This window comes from Scomber japonicus, chromosome 2, assembly GCF_027409825.1.
Source record: "Scomber japonicus isolate fScoJap1 chromosome 2, fScoJap1.pri, whole genome shotgun sequence".
NCBI lineage: Eukaryota > Metazoa > Chordata > Actinopteri > Scombriformes > Scombridae > Scomber > Scomber japonicus.
In genome coordinates, this window is record NC_070579.1 from 36,375,128 (window position 1) to 36,394,078 (window position 18,951).

Sequence of the window (18,951 nt, forward strand, 5' to 3'; positions counted from 1 at the left end):
TCTTTCTGTCATTCTGTCTGCTTATCAACATGTACCTTTAATCATCCAGCCATTAGTAGAAGCTCTGCTTCCTCAAGGCATCCGATTAACAATGACGTGATTGAAGCGTCAGTCGTAGATACACCATTATGGAGGGAATGTTGTACCATCACCACTGACACAGAGCAATAGCCTCAGTGGGGCCGCTATGAGGTAAGTGCAGTCATATAATGGTACATTTACCATATCTGTGGGTGGGAGCTTAAGCCTTGCAGCAGCCTCTGTGGAGGACCGTGAACTGTTTGCTGTATGAACCCTGCTGCCTTTTTTCCTCCATGAAGGGCAATGGAGGAGAGAATCTTGAAATATCATCCTCAATTAGACACAGCTCTATATTCATCAAACTTCAAGTAAACCTGTCAAGATTGCTATCAAAAATAAAAAAAATCCCAAAGAGTAGTTCACTGAAAGGTTCTTTTTCATGGTTTGAGATAAACTGACTAAAATGACATACTCGTTCCAAAATCATCCAAAAGTGTCTTGATTGCCTTTGCAAACGATTTGATGCAATATTAGTGTGGGTGTTGCAGATGGTTTTATTATCATAGTAGGTAAAATAAATGAAGCCACTGTATTCAGTGTGGCAGGTAAGGCAGCAAGAGGCAACAAATCCAAAAACATTTTGACTGACTCACTGTTATTTGTCACTTTAGCTTCACATACTTCCCCATACTTTCTCCCAAATCACCATAAAACACAAAACTCTGAAAATGTGGAGGCACATCTATGACGCATGAGAGAGGTAAATGTACAGTTTAATCCATCTATTATACAGAGACAAGTGATTATCTTTTAATCAAGATTTTAGCTTTAACTGCATATGGTTGTTTTCTTCAATGTGAGTTTATACTTTAATACATTTTACTAAACTTTCTCAAGTTTTAATTTTATTTGTGTCTTAATTTGATACCAAGCAATGATGCAATGACCTCAGTGTGGTATTAATTAGTCTGAATGTTAGAATAAAGTACTGTAAGAAACAACAGCACATAGCAAAATGTATTTTTAAAATGATTTACTTAATTTGCATATTGTGTAAAACAAAAATCTGTGTCTGCTACACCTGCATTTTGATTTAGCCTGATAATAATTTGATAATCATACTGTTGCAGATATTTCTTTGTTGAATAAAGGTTTACCAGTCCTCAGGGGTGCTGCTGGATCTAGCCTTGGACCAGGCTTTATCTCTGTTGTGGATAGCATTGGAGAGTTGTGTTGACAACCAAGGACTCTACCTGTTTATAATTATATGTTGTGGCATGACTGTCAGTAATAAAATAAAATCATGAAGATTAAAATGCTTATCCTTTCTTGTGGTGATAATTTGAGATTGCAATTTAGGGATTGTGGAGTCTCTGACACATTTGACGGGACAGTGATCATTAAAGTCAAGGACAAAAACTCAGCAGCAGGGTATTTGTGTGGTCTCTCAATAAGTATGATACCACTTAATATGGAGTTAAGAGGATTTGTGAAATTTGGTCTGGTGGGTTTGTCAAGTTCCTGGTACTGTTAGAGCTGTCAGAGAGTCAGTCCAGGTTAAGATCCTTCCATATTATAAACACTTGAATCAGGGTTGAGTCTTAATCAAGTGGTATCATTGAAAACACCTATGCAGGTACGTTTTAGGCTAAGTTGATGTTTCATTTGTGATTTATTTGAACTCTGCTGGAAAGAAGGGGAAGGTTTTCCTTTCAAACCATCAATACAAAAACAAACACAAATACATGAGTTTCTGTCTTTTCCTCTTCTTAAAGCTTGGAAAATCAAGCTTACAAGTAGGGAAATAAATGAAAACACTTTTAAAGGAGTCTAAAGGCTCAAACTTAAATGTAGAAGTTTAGAAAATTAAACTGATATAAATAAACCTTAGTTTACGGGTGCACCTTTCTGACAAATTTAATATTCCATCACCCTTAGATTACTTAATTAGTCTAGATAGCCTGACAGCCACTTGCACTTAAGTGGATGTTAATGCCATCGATCTGAAGCAACATATAGTATAAACACCAAGGGACGACCTGTATTAACTTTGAGAACTCTTGATCAAAAGCAAAAGTTTCCACAGTGACAGTCACTGTATCACATCCTGTGTGAGTATCAGCCTCTTTCAACACTTCATTTAAGCTACATGATGATTATACCAAGAGGAACACTCAAACCCAGGATGCCATGTTTTATGGCTGTACCATTGCATCAAATGGAGTTTATCCATCATCTGTATTGTGAATGATTGTACACATCTACTATCTTCTGTATAGTCTTGTTCTTGCAGTTTTTCTGCTTTTATACAGATTTTCTCATCTACATAACAACTTTAGACTTCAGCCTTTACCATTTCTAAACTCCATTCAAAAGATCACAGAGCTTCAAATGTTAAGCGTTCAAACAGCTTCAGTGGTGTTTAAAGTACAAAAAGATGTCATTCAGTGGCAACATCTAATCGTGCCAACTGCGACGATACTGCAACGAAAAATCTATCAGGAACCAGCCATTTGTCTCACTTAAACTACAGACTATGGCCATTTATTACATGTCATTTGCAGAAATTAGTGTCATAAAGCATCAAATGGTATTTCCGCTAGTTTGTTTCAATTAAAAAATGTAGAGAACATAAACACCAGGAGGCTCATTGGTCCTTGAAACTGTCTTCTTTAAAATTGGTGTCATGTAGTTGACCTTTATTTATTTACTTCCTCACAGGTCAAGAACCTTTTCCTAGAGGCGTGTTCATATCTTTGGTAATATATTTCATGGACAACAATAATGATGTAAAATACATTACATATTCATAATTACTTTAGCAGATCTTCTTTGGTTATGTGTTTCTTTCTATGAGACATTAATGTGACCACATTCCTTCCTAAAAGGCATCTACCGAAATTACATCAGAATCGAGTCAGAAACGAGTCTGCCGCTCCAAGCAAGGCTGCGCCGTGTTCAAGGCTGGTCAAGGTAATTTACTGGATAACACTGCCTGCTCCAGTGGCGTTGATAAGTGACTTTCATGTGAGGGATATCTGGTGCCTACAGACATAAAAAAACGATTGAGGCCAACGTTGTCTATCCAAACGCGTCATTTGAGAGATCTCTCTTTGACTCTCGCCTCTTTCTTCAAGCATTGAATGTTTCATTAATTCTTATTATGACATCCATGTGAGTTTTGAGATTCTTTACTCCTAAAAGCCAGCGCCGGGAGCATTTTAAACCAGAGGATTAAAAAACATGAGAAATATATAGAACTGAGTCCACTAGTGTCTCAGATCAATTTGTTGTCAAACTCATAGCTGCCGGAGGCTTTCTGGAAATGTCATGAGATCATGTAGCAGTAAGCTTACCTCCATAATGAACTCTCAGTCACACTGTTGAGGTTGAAGTCGAATAGTTTGGTCAGCATCAGAATCACCTGCAGAACAAGACAAAGCACTGCAATCAATACACACTATTGATCAAGTGCCTGGTGAACAAGTTAAACAGTGTCAATACAAAATTGATGGAAAGGGAAACAAACAGCGTTGGTGTTAGTAACCGATACCCAACTGGGGACCCCTGTTGAGCTGTATCCAACTTATTACATCACATTTTTTTTAACCACACAGTTCTCTTTCTGTTCACTGTTTGGTTCAACCTGATTTTGGATTGGGTGTTCTTGCAAGTGTCTATTTAGATTCCATCTGACTAGACCCTTTTCTTTCAGAATGGGTCTCCTTCTAAAAGGTTCATGTGGTTTTCATTAGTCCATTAATTATGATTTAAAGACTGTGAATTATAGACCGTATGCTGTACTTTAAATTTGTAAATCACTGTTCAGGCAGCCTGTCAAAGTTTAAGCTTTTCAGAGTCCCTTCACTGCTCCACTGTACAGAATGATGGATATGCAGAGTCTGACACTAGAGGGATGTTTTCACATTCATCTGCTTTAAGTGGAAAGTTTCTCTGAGCTCACCATAATCCGTCTGAGATACCAGCATGATTTGTGACATCACAACCAGTGGTCTGCTACGAAAGTGTGAAACTTGAAGCCTACAGTCATTTGAAAATGGCCCCAGAATATGAAACAGACCTCTGTTCTATGAGCCTGTACATGATGTTAGATCTTCTAATCAAGTACTCTGTCTGTGTGCACATTTTTTTTTCTTTTACCAGTTTATAAAAGGACTTTATATAAAGGATTTTTTAAATTGATTGTATGTAACTTATTTGATTTTTGTAATACTCTCTTTAATATTCTGTTTGGCACTGTTCTGGTTTTAGTAGTTATTCTTGCTGTCTCTACTCTTATGTCATCTGTTCTGTTTTATTGCTTTTTTGTTTGAAAAGTGATATATAAGTAAAGATGATTTTATTATTATAAGATTATTTTCTGTGAAGTAGGAGACATATTGTATCCAGCAGTTAAACAAAAACATTTGGACATTCATAGATTCTGCGTTCCATTGGAACATTGGTAGATTTTTAAAAAATGTAATTAGATATTTTAAGGTTTTTTTCTCAGGAAAACCCCATATCAGAAATTGTGATTCCAAGCATAGTGAATCATTTATAGTGAATTAAGTATTTTTGTACATGTCTTAAAACATATCTGGAAGGGATCATTTGAGACGAGTTGCTGCTTGATTACGAATGCATGGAGGGATTGTGCTAAGCTAGGCTAACCTTCAAACAAGATGCAGGGCACTGTACGTGAGAGCAACTTTAAAAATCTCGCCCCAAAAAAACAAAATATTCAACAAATATACAGTTAAAAAAAATAAAATAAACATTTCAGTGTGCGAGGAAAGATTAAACTCTTTACTACATAAGCAGCAGTTTAGGTTTGAAACCAGAGCTAATGTTCTACATCACAGCTGTGTGGGAGCGGTTTGATCAGAACACAGCTGTCATCAGAATTACAAAAATTGCTGATTGCTGAGCTTAACTTTTTTTTGTCCCCCCACAGTGGACCACCCACTTTAATACCAGTGAGAGGAGAATAGATGAGAGAATAAATACTTACATTTGTGGTGTGGGTGAGTGTGGAAAACCTAACTTTATAGATACCTTAGACTCCATGTTATCTAAAACATTAAAACCAAATCCCTCATATTCCTTTATACTCTGAAATTACATAACATCAATTAAAATATAACTATGTAACTTTGTCTTTTGCCTTGTTTAGTTTCACTTTTGAGACACCAATCATTGTGTAAGAAGAGATGTTAATGTTTAGAAATGCAGAATGAAACTTAATTCATTTCATCACCAGGGATCTACACCCACACCACAATGATGATGTGAGCTCCTGAAAGCTCCAATACATGACTATACATTACATCGCTTAATGTGATACCCCCCCCCCCCCCCCCCCGACAATTGTCTAAAACTCATTACTTAATCATATCAGACTGATTCTAAACACTCCACTGTAAATACTCCTGATTTCATTAACACCCTCAAGGTGTGCGGGAGGAGGGGGGGGGGTAAAATGGGTCAGCCAAAGTCTTGGGGGAAAAAACAGAGGCAGAAACATCACATTTTGCTCTGAGCGTAAAAAGTAAGTGAAGCAGTACGGAAACTACACAATCTATTTACTCTGTGACTAGAGGTGTATTTGAAAATGGATAAAACGCGGGAGAGGCGAGAAAATCTTCACAGGGAACGCTTTCATTGTAATGTAGTCTTATTTTTGTTGTGAAGTTGTGAAGCATCCTTACTCATCTCTTGCTCATGAGTTATGTTTCATTTTGATAACACTGGGTGAAAAATCCAGGGGGCTATTTCTTCTTGACTTTAACCATTATCTGATGACTCCTGTGTATTATTGGTCTGGTGACCTCTGACACAATGATCAGCTGAGAAGAGATGAAACATCAATTCCTAATGTTTTGCTCGTACACTCGCTGCCATCAGGCAAACTTCTGTATATACTGTATATACTGTATGGGTCTGTGACAAATAAGTGTTGGCATGTTTGTTGGTTTTATGTCATTTCAAATAAATATTCAATCCACCTACAGTGTATTTAAGTGGACTTATACAATTAATTACTTACACAAATAATTATTTAATATTTACAACAATTGTATTCCATTACCTTTTTTTAATATAAAAAGTTATAATGTAAGATCATGCCAAACTAGTTGATATGGTGTTTTATTGACTATTTACTGTTTTTAAGCAAGTTTTTATGGTTACACCATTTAGACATTTTTGCCATAATCCTCTAATATATTCTCTCAAAATGGATTAAAAGCAGAAATTTGATGCTGGGTCCACAAAAAAAGAAAGTGTGCAAGTTATTCATTGGTTTATTTTCACATCTTAACTTCTTTAAAAATTAAACCATTGACCCATAGAGGTGGGCGATGCACTCAGACATCTCCCAGCGCACCGAGTAAAACAAACAACCTCATTTGCTACACCGGGCGGGCCGACATCCAATCGTTTCCCTTTGTCCCGGCCTGCTTTGATGCCTCCTCCAGCAGCAGCTGAGCCACTGTATGACTCGTGTGACTTTGCGAAACACTTCCACCAGCGTGAGGCTCCTGTGAGTACAAGCAGAACAGATGCACCTTGGGTAGCCAAATTACATTGCGCGGTTGGGGCTCGTGTGATCGGCCTTATTAAGTATGCACTAACATCTGCACTCAAAAAACACATTAAAAAAAACAAAAATGTGCGGCACGCTAAGGCCCAACACCCGTGGCTGGCAGGCAGGAGGGTTTTTTTTGTTGTTGAGGATGTGTTGTAGAAAAATAACCACCAGGAACGACAACAACAGCTTGTAAAAAATAGGAGAGAAGAAAAAAAAGGCATTGATTAAGAGCGATTCAGGAAGTGAGACGGGTTGTTTTCGGCGTGGGGAGAATTAGCCTGGGGAATGAATAACCTTAAATGTCCCGACTAGACCTTTGCATGCTAATGACCGAACAAGTCCATTTAGCTGCCCAGCTGGAGGCTGAATTCACACTCGCACCACGCAGCTTCTCCCTTTCTCTGTATATTCCCTCACTCCCTGCTACCTCTCCTTAATTCTGTCTCTCTTCACATCTCAACACAACTTTCTGCTGTTTGTGTGTGTGTGTGTGTGTGTGTGTGTGTGTGTGTGTGTGTGTGTGTGTGTGTGTGTGTGTGTGTGAGACAAAGAGGTGAAGGTGAGGGTAATGGTGCAATTATGTTTTTTAACATCTTTGTGTCGCTCTCTGCTATGCGATGTGTGTGTGTAGGGGAGGGGTCAATGTGAAGGTAAGGGAGCAGTTTTAAAACTCTGTTGCCCCTCATGGTTTGTGTGTGTGTGTGTGTGTGTGTGTGTGTGTGTGTGTGTGTGTTTGTGTGTGAGGCAGCACTCTGGCTCCAGACTCTGAGTTAAGTCCTCAATATAAAAAAGAGGAAAAAAGAGCTGAGGCATAAACCGGGTGACTTGGCTTCATTAGTTGAAGGGCAGCGTGCGTACAGGCCCTTCTGTCTGCCGCATATGGAGACTATGTGGGCAGTCATCAGCGAGTGGCCCTGTCAGATGGGCTCCCACTGGAAAGTGCATATGCTCCATCACTGACCATGCCAATTAGGCCTCGCGGGCTTCTCATACTGTAAATACTACGATGAGGCCCTCTGTCTCCTTCCCTCCCTCCCCCTCCGTCAGGGCTCGGGAGACGGGTGCGCTCCTTTCTGACAGTTTGAAGATGTGCAGGAAAGCGTAGAAAGCTTCAGGATGAGACGGAACGTCGCTGGTGGTGATGTGTTACAGTCTGAGGATGGAGAGGGCTTTATAACACCGGCACATGTTATAATAGTGAGTTACAAGATTCTCTGTGGGGGTTTTTTAATAGAAAATGAACTAAAAGAGTGGAGATGGTATTCCAGATGTACAGTATAAAGATTGTGGGAATTTTTTTCATCTGTTCAGATATTAATAATATACTGTAGCATTGATCAAGTTATATAACCATTCACTATGGGATTTAACTAGGTATCTGCAGAATCACTATTTCACTACCAGTACCAATCCAAGTATCCTTAAAGTGATACCAATACCAATTGAATGCTTAATTCGATACCCATCATGTGAATAGAAGCATTAAATTGCATAAAATGTCACCAGACAGGTTGTAGCTGTTGTGGCAGTAGGCCAATCACATGTTGCATTAAATTGAAGAATGCTTGCGGTGATTGGCTGTGAGCAAGTCCATATAAATAGTCATATTTTCTAGCTGTGGGTACAAAAAGGATCGATTGAGGTATCAATTAACGTTTCGATACTACTTGGTATCGATTTATTTCAGTCAATAGCTTAAAGGTATTATATAATTGTTAATAATTGCAACTCTAGAAAAACTTCCAGGACTCAAGACCATCATTGACCGTCATATGTGAGAAGTGTAAAGGCCCATTTATACTCAACGTACGTATCCATCCTTTTCAAACGACTTCCATGCGTCCTTTACATTGGCATGGATGTTAACCAATACATCCACCAGGGGGCAGCCCATAGTCAAAAGTTTATGACAACAACAAACTCAAAAACAAACATGGTGACTGTGGAGGAGATATTGATAATGTTCCTCTTGCATAAAAGACAAAAACGATATGTTTAAAGTTTCTAACCAACACGCACAACCTTTCCTCAAAAAGTTCTGCCATTGTTATTTCTTCTTCGTGTCTCACTAAAGCTTTGTATCGGGCAGTGACAGCAACACTGCCCCCCCATGGTTTCCTGTGGTACTGCTCTGTTTGGCCCGTATCCATGAGCTTTATGGAAACGTGCAGAAATGAACGCAGAGCATGGACAGAAGGCTACGTCTGTATCTGATCCGTATTTAACATTGAGCATAAATGGGCCTTAAGGGTCAGGGTGAATAAGCTTCACCTTCATGAACTCAGATGGGTATAAAAGGGTTCAAGTTACAGATTGTTATAAGGTGCCTGGTCTGTGGAACGGCCCGGTTTACAGTAAACTTAATATTGCATTGAACTTTGCTTGACTCCATGTCTTTTTGACTCTTGAAGTTCTTTAGTTTTAATTGAAAGTACATGTTAAGTTTCTACAGGCCAAGCTGAAGGTAGGATCAAGTGGGATCTAACAATGAAAACAGGACCACTGATGAAATCCTGATATCCTGACTGACTGCCATACAGCCCAAAGGAGCTTGGAACAGCAGCTTTATTATCACCACACATCCCTGCTAGCTCAAGTCAAGATAACAAGAGAAACAAAGAGGTGAAAAGTTGCTTCATAACAAGTTATAGCTGCAATCCATAACTCTCTGCACATTCAAACTGAGCTGTAAGTGCCACCTGTAAGAATTCGTCTCACCTCCTGGTTGTTAGTGGGCAATAAAAAATATTACATATCAGCCATCAGAGTGTGTGAAATACAACAGGTCTCCTGCTCTGAGTGCCTGCTGCTTCTTCGAAAAAGCCATATCAACAATGGATCAAATGATATGTGTAATCAAAGGTGTTACTCATAGTGAAGAAGTCACAGAAGATTAGCAACAACGCAGCAGTTCGGCATATTATCATCTTTCATCTCATTGTTCTGGTTTCCTGGCACAGATGTTTACTCTTTGGTTCAGTCCTTTTGCTCTGATAATAATAACTAGTAGCTGTTCTTAGTATAAAAAAAGAGCTTTGATAAACCAAACAAGCACCAAACTGCCCACATGAACAAAGTTGGCACCTAACCGTTGATCAGAGTGGAGCATTCAGGAGCTCAACAGTCTGATATTTCCCACAGGAGTTGGAGGAGAACAAACAAACCGAAAGTAAATTAATATTGGATTTAGATTTGTCAGATCACCAGAAACACCAGTGTGGATGTGTAAATAGTGTAAATATACAGTACTGTGCAAAAGTCTTAGGCCACCACCATCATACAAACACAAAATACAGGAACTGTGTACACAAAATGTAACATTCATTATTAAATATTATTAAAGATTAAGGTTCCATTCCATTTAGGTTTGAGAGAGCCAGGTTCCTGTTGTTGCTCAGGAGAGTAGTATCAATAAGAGTATTGATAAGCAGGATTGGTATCAATAAACCTTCCCATTCTTACTCACATTATATATGTAGACAATTATTATAAATGTTTGATGTGTGCTACATTGGGATCTATTGAATGACTAATGTAAAAAGGGAAGGTGTTTTAAGCAAATGCTTCAGCCTTCACCTTTTCAGTCAGAAACTGCTTCATTTATTTATTCATTTTTACTTTTATTATTATGAAGGACAAGGAACAAGGATGTGTATTTGAGTTTAATGACCAAAATAAACTAAAGTAAACTCGCTCTATTCTTCAACCATGTCCTCTCCTGTCATGACTGTTGCCGTGGTCACCAAGTATACAAATCTTTTTAAAAACTCTCTGAATTTACATTTTGCACAGTGACAGTGAGTGACCCAAAGGAACAGCTGTTCTTTTTATATAAAGATATGGGGAATACCTTACAACACATGATACACTGAGTTAAACTGTGTATTTCTTCTGTGTCATTTGTATTTGAATTTATTAATGTTACATCAATATTACATTTGAAGTTAAGCAGAGTTGAATATTGAACATCTGGCTTACCTAAAAACACACTTTTTATATCAAAATAATGAATGAGGTGTTAAATTTTCATTTTTAAATGTTTTTTTTCTGTTGTTGTTTTTTGGTGTCAAGTAAGTGTCACATTTCACATTTCTTTCATGGACATAAAACATTACAATAGTAATTTTACAATAAGTGTAAAAGAAATTACACCAAAACATTATAGAAACATATCACATATACATACATTGACACTGTATATGACTTTAATTGAGGAAAGTTAATCATTTCACAATCATGAAATTAATCCATGCTTTCAACTACCCAATTTAAACTAATAATATAACATAACTAATTATCTTAAATGCTATATAGATGGAGAGCTCACTTAATTAATAGAGTAATAGCTCAGAAACAGGATTTTTCTATAATAGAGACAAATAGCTTGAAAAAGGAAATGAATTAACAGCTATATGACATTATATATGTAGCATGGCTTCCAATAAAGTTGCTCTATTATTGTTCCTGTTTCAACAGTTTCAGTGAGTTCTAAACATAACTTTGCAGCACTGTTTAGTTAGACTTTTTCAGATCATAATCACAACATCATAAATCAGAGGCAGTTTTATCCTTTATTGGAAACCCCCAATTTTGTTCTATTTAGGAGCTCCGTTGGACTTCACAAAGGATAAATTGACCCGCTTCCACAGAAATAAAAAAAACTTGGAGGTTATTCAGGAGTTTTATCCCAAATGTATAATGAAAAAGTGCAGCGATATCTGTCATGCGAAGGGAAGCCTCAGCTCCGGGTGAGGATCAGTAACAACTGTGTCTGCGCACAGCTTTAGGTGTTTAAAATACCCCCCACACACCCTCACCCTCATCCCCACCTCCTATTATTCTTTTTTAATCAAAAGTCTGCCTTTGCTGCTAGCAAACACTGTTATCTCCTGTACTGTTTGGTAATTGTCCTTGGATGGAGGGAGAGAAAATATCATCATGGATCAAACTTCTCAAACATGCATATACAAACAACAATTACCATTTCCTGGGGCTCCAGAAGGCAGAATAAATAAATATGAAACGCAGACTATTAGCACGCATTCGGAAGCCCCCCCCCCACCCCCACTATTACCACTACCATGAGGATATGTGCTGGGTTCATGTTCTGCAGGGCATTTTATGAACTATTTGTTTTTCTCACATCTAATTCTTGTAATCACGTGAGAGCAGACCTCTCTGGGGGACAGATCTTTTTGCACTGTTTCATTACAGGCCAAACAACAAAGAAAATAGAGTTTCTCACCGCGCAGATGCACTTAATGAAACTCAATTGTTTTTACTTTTTTTCTTTTTTAATAAATAACTTCATTCCATAATGAAGACACGCACCGAGGAGACACACACATATAATGATGTAAACAAGTTTTTACCTGCCGACGTTTCCAAATAGCTCAAACTGTCAGGCTCGTGGGGGGGATCATTGAGCCAGGAACGCTTCCCTCTCTCTCTCTCTCTCTCTCTGTCTCTCTCTCTCTCTGTGGATTAGCCTGTCACATCTTCTTTTGGCAAAATCCACCACTCGTGCTTATATATCGCTAATATAAAAGTGAAGGGAACAGGGTTTTTAAGGTAGTTGTCACCTACCTAAAAATAATATGTCTTCATTGGAATCAAAAGTTGATCAAGGCCTGTCAGAGGTGCGTCTCTAAGGGAGGGGGACACACATCTTCACCAATCTGAGCTGCTTATTAGTGGGTAAACAATCAGTTGTGTGTGGCCTCATTTAGCCTGATTTCTCTAAGTCTTCATTAGAATGTACAGAAGCTGTAGATTTAAACATGTACCTGTAATATAAATGATTAAAATCACATTTCTCCATCTATTTTCGATTTCATTGGAGCAGATTATTTTTGGACGTGTGATGTTCTGCAGAGCTTGGTACGAAATGCTGAGGAAGTTTCAACGTGTCAATGTGTTGTGTGACTTCCTGCACTTTCTTATACCTGTTTAGTTTGATCCACGCACACCTGTCACCTTTGTTTTGTTCCTTTTTTTTATAGCTTGATGCAGACTTTTGGACTCACAGTGAGTCTCTGCCTTGATCTGCAGCTATTTGCTGCCTCCTAATTGGTTGTTAACCTACTTTTTTTGCAACTTGTAGATTTTTCTCTTCCACGGTATCTCGGATGGATTCTGTGCATGAAGATTATTGCAATTAAGTGGCTGATCTTTCAAGTGTGGAGCTTTTAATGCATCTCAAGACATGAAAGGCTTAAGGAAGACATTAAGAGGGGGGTACTTAGTGGGAATAAGCATTAAAAATCATGCATGTTAAAAGATGAAATGTACAGAATCATTATGCAAAACTCATTTTGGGTGATGTAATGCAGTATGACAAAGCTGCATGCCCTCATCTTCAGTGCACTGTTGCATTTTACTATGAATTATGCACATGAAAAAACTGGAGTGTAAACATAGAGTATGTGTGGAGATGTGCATGCCAAACTCCATGTGGATGTTTGAGTGAGTGTGTTTGTATGTGCAGTATGAGCAGTGAAAAGATTTGAAAGGTTTAAAAAGGAGTTATGTGCCTGGTAATGTATATTTAGGTAATAAATCACTGTTTAGCACTTTGTCATAAGGGGGGAGATAACACTTGACACAATTATTGAAAAGAAATTCAGGGACACTCGTCCTGCTGATAACAGATGGAACATCGCTCTAGGTGTGTGATGTGCTCCCTGCACTGAATGAAAAGCTCAACAACAACCTTGTTTCAATTTCAAAACTGGGTTACTCACCTAAAAGTAAAAATCCCCATTCTGATCATCTGAACAAACTAGAATGAATATATGAATTTTAATCCCGTGTATCAATTATTTTCGCTGTTTCCTACAAGGTGATGAATAAAAAGCCACTTGGTAAACTATCAACTTCACTGAAGTTTGTGAGAACAGCTGAAGGCGCTGCCACGGCCCAGAGTTACATGTATTTTTCCTCAAGCTGTGTTCGAATGGGGAGTTTTAATGTATTAAAGACTTCACACTGTGTAGAGGCTCCTGGAACATGCAAAATGAATTCAGAAAAATAAGGAAGGAACTCTGCCATGTCATCATTTTAGATTGCTTTTAAAATTGTTCTATTACTAGTATGTAGTCTAGATATGTGATCAATTGAACTAAAAGGAATATCGCTGCCGGATCGCTGTAGATAAATTATTCAAATTGGCATTGTCAAGAGTTGGTTGGTTGGCTAATTGTTTAATAAGCCCTAGAAAGGAATTTAGAATAACATCATCTCCAGCTGTGGTAACAGAGGAAAAAAAGAATTTGTCAACTTTCTCAAAGAGAATTAAGGCTCATTGATTTTGCTTAATTTCATCCAGTTTGGATGCTTTAGGGCCGGGTAGCTGTTGCCCAAGGCGATGCTAGATTAAAAGAAACCCCCTTAGGACCTGCCTGGAGAGCAAACCAGTCGTGGTAACTAACAAGCTCTTATGTTTTCTCCCATCTCTCCCTTTGTTCCCATTATTCAGAATTAAAGATTCCCTATTCTCATCATTTGCATTTGATTAGAGGTGATTAGACAAGGCTATGATGGAGAAAAAAAAAGAGGCAATCCTTCAGACCACCTCACCTTACTCACACTACAGCTTAATCAACACAGTCTGCACAAACACTGCAGGACTGACATTGACCCTCTTTTATTATTTGCCTACATCTCCTTCTGTATCATCAAAGCGCTGTGTAAATTGCTCCGGCGAATGCCAAGCATTATACGTGGAATTCATTTGTGGGGGATATCAGCGTTAAGAGAGACTGACAGTGTTTAAAGTGAAGATAGAAAATTAGATAGATGATAAGACAAAAGACGAACAGCCTTTCAAGGAGGAAGAAGTTGACGCGTCTGTTAAGGCGAAGGCGTCGTACAGGAATGTAAATTGTAATCACGCTGGTCGTGACCTTGTCTCAACGCCACGCTAATGAGATGATCAAGCGGCATACCCCCGGGAGCCTGGAGGCAGCCTTTCTTTTTTCTTCTCTGCATGTACTTAGTTGTATCAATGCCCACACGATAGTTAGGAACACCAAATGGGACGACGACATATGCTGCACGCAAAGTAATCTATAGATCATCTAATATACTGTATGTGCAGCTGCTGCTTTCAAGTTAACAAGAGCTACAAGTACACGCCATTTAAAGTAAAGAAGGTCAAAACCAAACTGTCAGACTTCACTTTGGGTTGAGTTATTGCTGGCGTTTGATCCGTCTCCTCGTGATCGCAGTCCTGACCAAGACTTCAACCCAGCCCACACAGGAAGTCATTCAAGGCCAGGCGGTCGAGCCAGCCGCGGAGCTTGGCTGCGATGTGCATGTACAAGCTCAGGCAGAAGGCATGCTGGCTCTCCTATTAGAGGAATAAATCCAAGGACAAATGAGGAAAGCTTGGCAGGACTGAAAGTGAAAGGAAAGCAAGCGAATCAGAGTTGTTTCTTTCTTTACAGGCCTTGTGCACGCCTGACAGTCCAAAGTGAGTTTCATGTTTTTGTTACATTGTGTACATTTGATTAGTTAGTTTTGGTTTCACTTTGTAAAGAACTGTACATGACCTACCTACATCCTGTCATCATCAACTACCTAGGCTCCGTCTTCATATACTTGACATTGATTGGTCTGTAGACAGGTCTGTGTCTGAAAATGGCGCATTGCCAAGGCACCAGATAACCTCCTATCTCCGTTTGAATTAATGGAAAAAATTAATGACCATATTCATTTCGTTGCCACAAAATTATATTATTATCATAGATATACTGCAATTTCTTTATCTTCAGGTGCCATGCTCTCCCATCCTCATATATCCTCTCTTTATCATCCTCTCCGAAAATACCTCCGAAAGCCATGTCAGCATTTTTATGAGTTTTTTTCCAGTTGACTTTCTATAACGTTGTCGGACTATATTTCAATTAAAAACTTGGTCTCCTTCTCTGCCCATGTGCTACTACTGCTCGATTCTTTTCTTTTCCTGGTTCTAATAGCCTGCCGGAACCTTCCTGTAATTGACCTGAAACAGAACCATGATTCAGTTTAATCCAGACCAACACCATCTCTTTTTGTCAAACCGTGGTTTAGCTATTTGGTCTGGACTGTGGTCTGGGAAAGGTTTCACACCTGTAATTGTGGTTTGGATCAAACAGAATAGTCTGGAGTAAACAATACAATAGATGTACAAGGGCCTTGAGTGTCATCTGCAAAGGCTCACTGGCTTCTAACCACAGGATCCATTTGCAGACGGTGCAGTCAGAAGCATTGATCTGAATGGGTGTCATTACTTGCAGGTTAATGTAGAGGACATGAGTAAACATGATCAATGACTATCTGCTGAGGCCTGCCAGCATGCCTTGAACAACCACAGGCCTTTAGTGTGAAACTCTCATTCACACTATTCAATACAACTGATAGGCTGGTCATACTCCTGTAATTATTAAATGTCTTCACCTCCCAAGATGGCCTTTAAAGATATAATCCTTAACATATTCATTATACCAAACCCCATATTTGATACAATTTACGGTCAGTATTTTTATGACAGAACCAATTCTATGTATTAGCATTGTATAATTGCCTTTTAACATTTCAATCCTGTGCTGCATTTAAATTCCTTTCCTTTGCATATGGGACTGACGGGAAATTATGCATGAATGTACCTGATGTGATGCGAAATACAAAAACTGGTGCAGGCATGCGTGTTAAGTGGAAGACAACTTTCAATCATGGGTACTGACTATTATTCAGTATTTGTGCCTTTCTTCAGATTCATGGCTTACACCAGATATAGTTAGAAACAATGTCTGCATTTCATTATTTTTTAGTGCCATTTATAATACTATATAACGTAGCAGTTCAACCATAACAACATATGATTTGAACCCCACACTCTGTGTAACTTTTAATGGCCCAGGTGGAAAATAACAATAAGTACAATTAGAACAGGAAGTTAGTGTAGTACAAGTCAGAAGTCAGCATCAGTCAGCACTGAGCCATATTTCATGATTTAAAAAAAAAAGGAGGGCATGTGTAAAATGGGAATTTAATGATCATTAAACAAAGGGCTACAGTCTATCTTAATGCAAAGTCATACTGAATGTGCTGCTTTGTATATATGGGGTTAAAACCAAATAATATATTGCATTACTGTAGGCTTATAATGGGCTTGACACAAATAGAGGCAAATTTCTATTAAAAATAACTCAAAGGTAATGAAACGTGTTCTTGTCGGTGGATGCCTGGTTGCGGAGAAGCGAGAGTGATTGATTGTTGACCTGCTTCTGCCAGTCGCTTTATAGTTTTTAATGGTATTCCTAACACCATCCAATTACTTACTTGTGGTATCATTTGAGCTTGCACCGATGAGTGGATGCCACTGGAAATTTCAAGCTGGACCTGTTCCAAGTTAATGCATAAATTAATAAGGGTCTGACTGTGAAGGGAATGTGGAGTCTATTGCAGAGCATAGGGCACAGGAGCAACCTCTAAATACAGCCCCACCATAGAAAGCAATAAACTGCAGAGTTATTGGTAAACCATAACTTTCCACTCTGTTATCTGCGAGCAAATTTATTGCTTACTGTGGCTTCCTACAGCCACAAAACAAAAGCTCAGCTCACCTCTGCTTAGTAGAAAAGAGTGGAGTAACCAGCAGAGGTAAAGAGTCCTCAGGGAGTATTATGCAGAAAGGAATTATCTACTGACTGTGTAAGGAGCTTTAAGATTTTCTCAATAATGACTTATTGACCAAGCCCAAGAAGCATATAAAACACATAAACCTGACATTGTCGCAATCATTTCACTTTTACTGACAAAGCAGTGAGATGAATAGACAAGTTTACACCTGGACGTTAACCAGCCATGTCTGTTCTGTACTTTGGAAGCTCTGAATAAGATAGTGTGCCTTTGTCTGATTAATGCATAGGATTCATAGGAGTAGAACTGTCAGTGTTGATGCAGACTTGATGAGATGAAACTTACCCGGGCGACGATCGAAATCAGAAAGTGAATCTGGGAAAAGGTCACTGCCTAATTTGTCAAATAGTTACGAGCAGATTGATTTGTGGGCTTTGACAATCCCCGGTAAATCTGCACATTTCTGCTGAGTAAATGACATTTTCAAATGTTCTCCGAGGTCAGGGAAATATGAATGGAAGGGGCTTTATTGTACTTCAGCTTCAGTGTATTCAGTAAAATGTAATTACTGTTGTGTGTCCAGGAGATATTGTGATTAACAAAGGAGGTATGAAAGCCTGGAGGAGCAAAGGCCTGGCTCAACATTGAAATTCTTTTCATTCTCTCCCCAAATTTGCTTTATCGGCAATTACATGTTATTTAACTGATACATTTCACTGTCTGCCTATTTACTTTCTATAATTAAAAATTGTCTCACAGCTGGAGGAGGTAAGTGTTACTCATGAGCAAGACTGAGCAGTTAAATTCCCGAAGGCTTTTTAGTGAGAATGAGTTTGTCTTCGGGAATGTCATCAACTCTTAAAGAAAAATGGCATTTAAGTCCAAAAATGTCAGCATCCTACTGCAAAGACAGATCCTACACAGAAATGCCAAAGAAGAAGAGCCATCTCTTGCAATTACCTCATCTGATGTAATTGCAAGAGATGTACCATTCCTGGACAATTGATGATTCCTACAATCCTCATGCCCCCTTTCTTCTCTATCACTTCTGAGCAACAGCTGGCAGCCGGTAAGACCTCAGACACACTTAAAAGCTTCAATTCCTCACCTGGAGAGCCTGATTCTAGACCTCAACTTCAAACAATTGATTTTTGATTTGTTGTCAGGACTGGGAATAGGGAGCAGGAGCATCATTTTCTTGTGCCAGAATCAGAAAATTAGCCACAAAAATGGCACCAGAAGAGACGCAGGTTGTATTAAAATGTGATATTTCTTTTTTCTTCATTGAACCTACAGCAGCTTCTGTGTCAATGTAAAATGATATTACTGGATGGATGGATGGGTGGATACATCAGTCAGTGCACCTTCTCCCTGTAGATTTTAAATTGGATGTATCATCTGGCTGAGGCTGGCTCTGTAGCTGTAAAATGTACCACTATGCTCACCAGTTTATTACTAACTTTGTCTCTCTACTGATTAATGCTGGGCAGGTATTGTGCAGTGAGTTTATTAAAGTTCATCAGCAGCGTTAAGGCTAATAACGTTAGCCATGAAAGCCTGCCAAACATCTACCGTGCAAAACTAATCTTGTACCTTGAGTCTTTTCAAGGTGAATGTTAGTCAAAAAGGTATCAAACAGAAGTGATGGCAGCAATAGTACTGCTACTGTGACCCTGCGTGTTAAAATGAATACAGTACTAGCTAAAGACTCTTTT

At 38.7% G+C, this 18,951-nt stretch overlaps 1 protein-coding gene across 1 annotated transcript in view; it reads right to left on the bottom strand.

The window, feature by feature from the left end:
* Positions 1 to 18,951, bottom strand: part of LOC128368050 (VPS10 domain-containing receptor SorCS1) — a 172,502-nt gene that overhangs the window by 91,287 nt on the left and 62,264 nt on the right. The window contains exon 2 of the mRNA XM_053328783.1: positions 3,378 to 3,445. Coding sequence (XP_053184758.1) covers positions 3,378 to 3,445 — 68 coding nt within the window. The remainder of the gene's footprint in view (positions 1 to 3,377; positions 3,446 to 18,951) is intronic.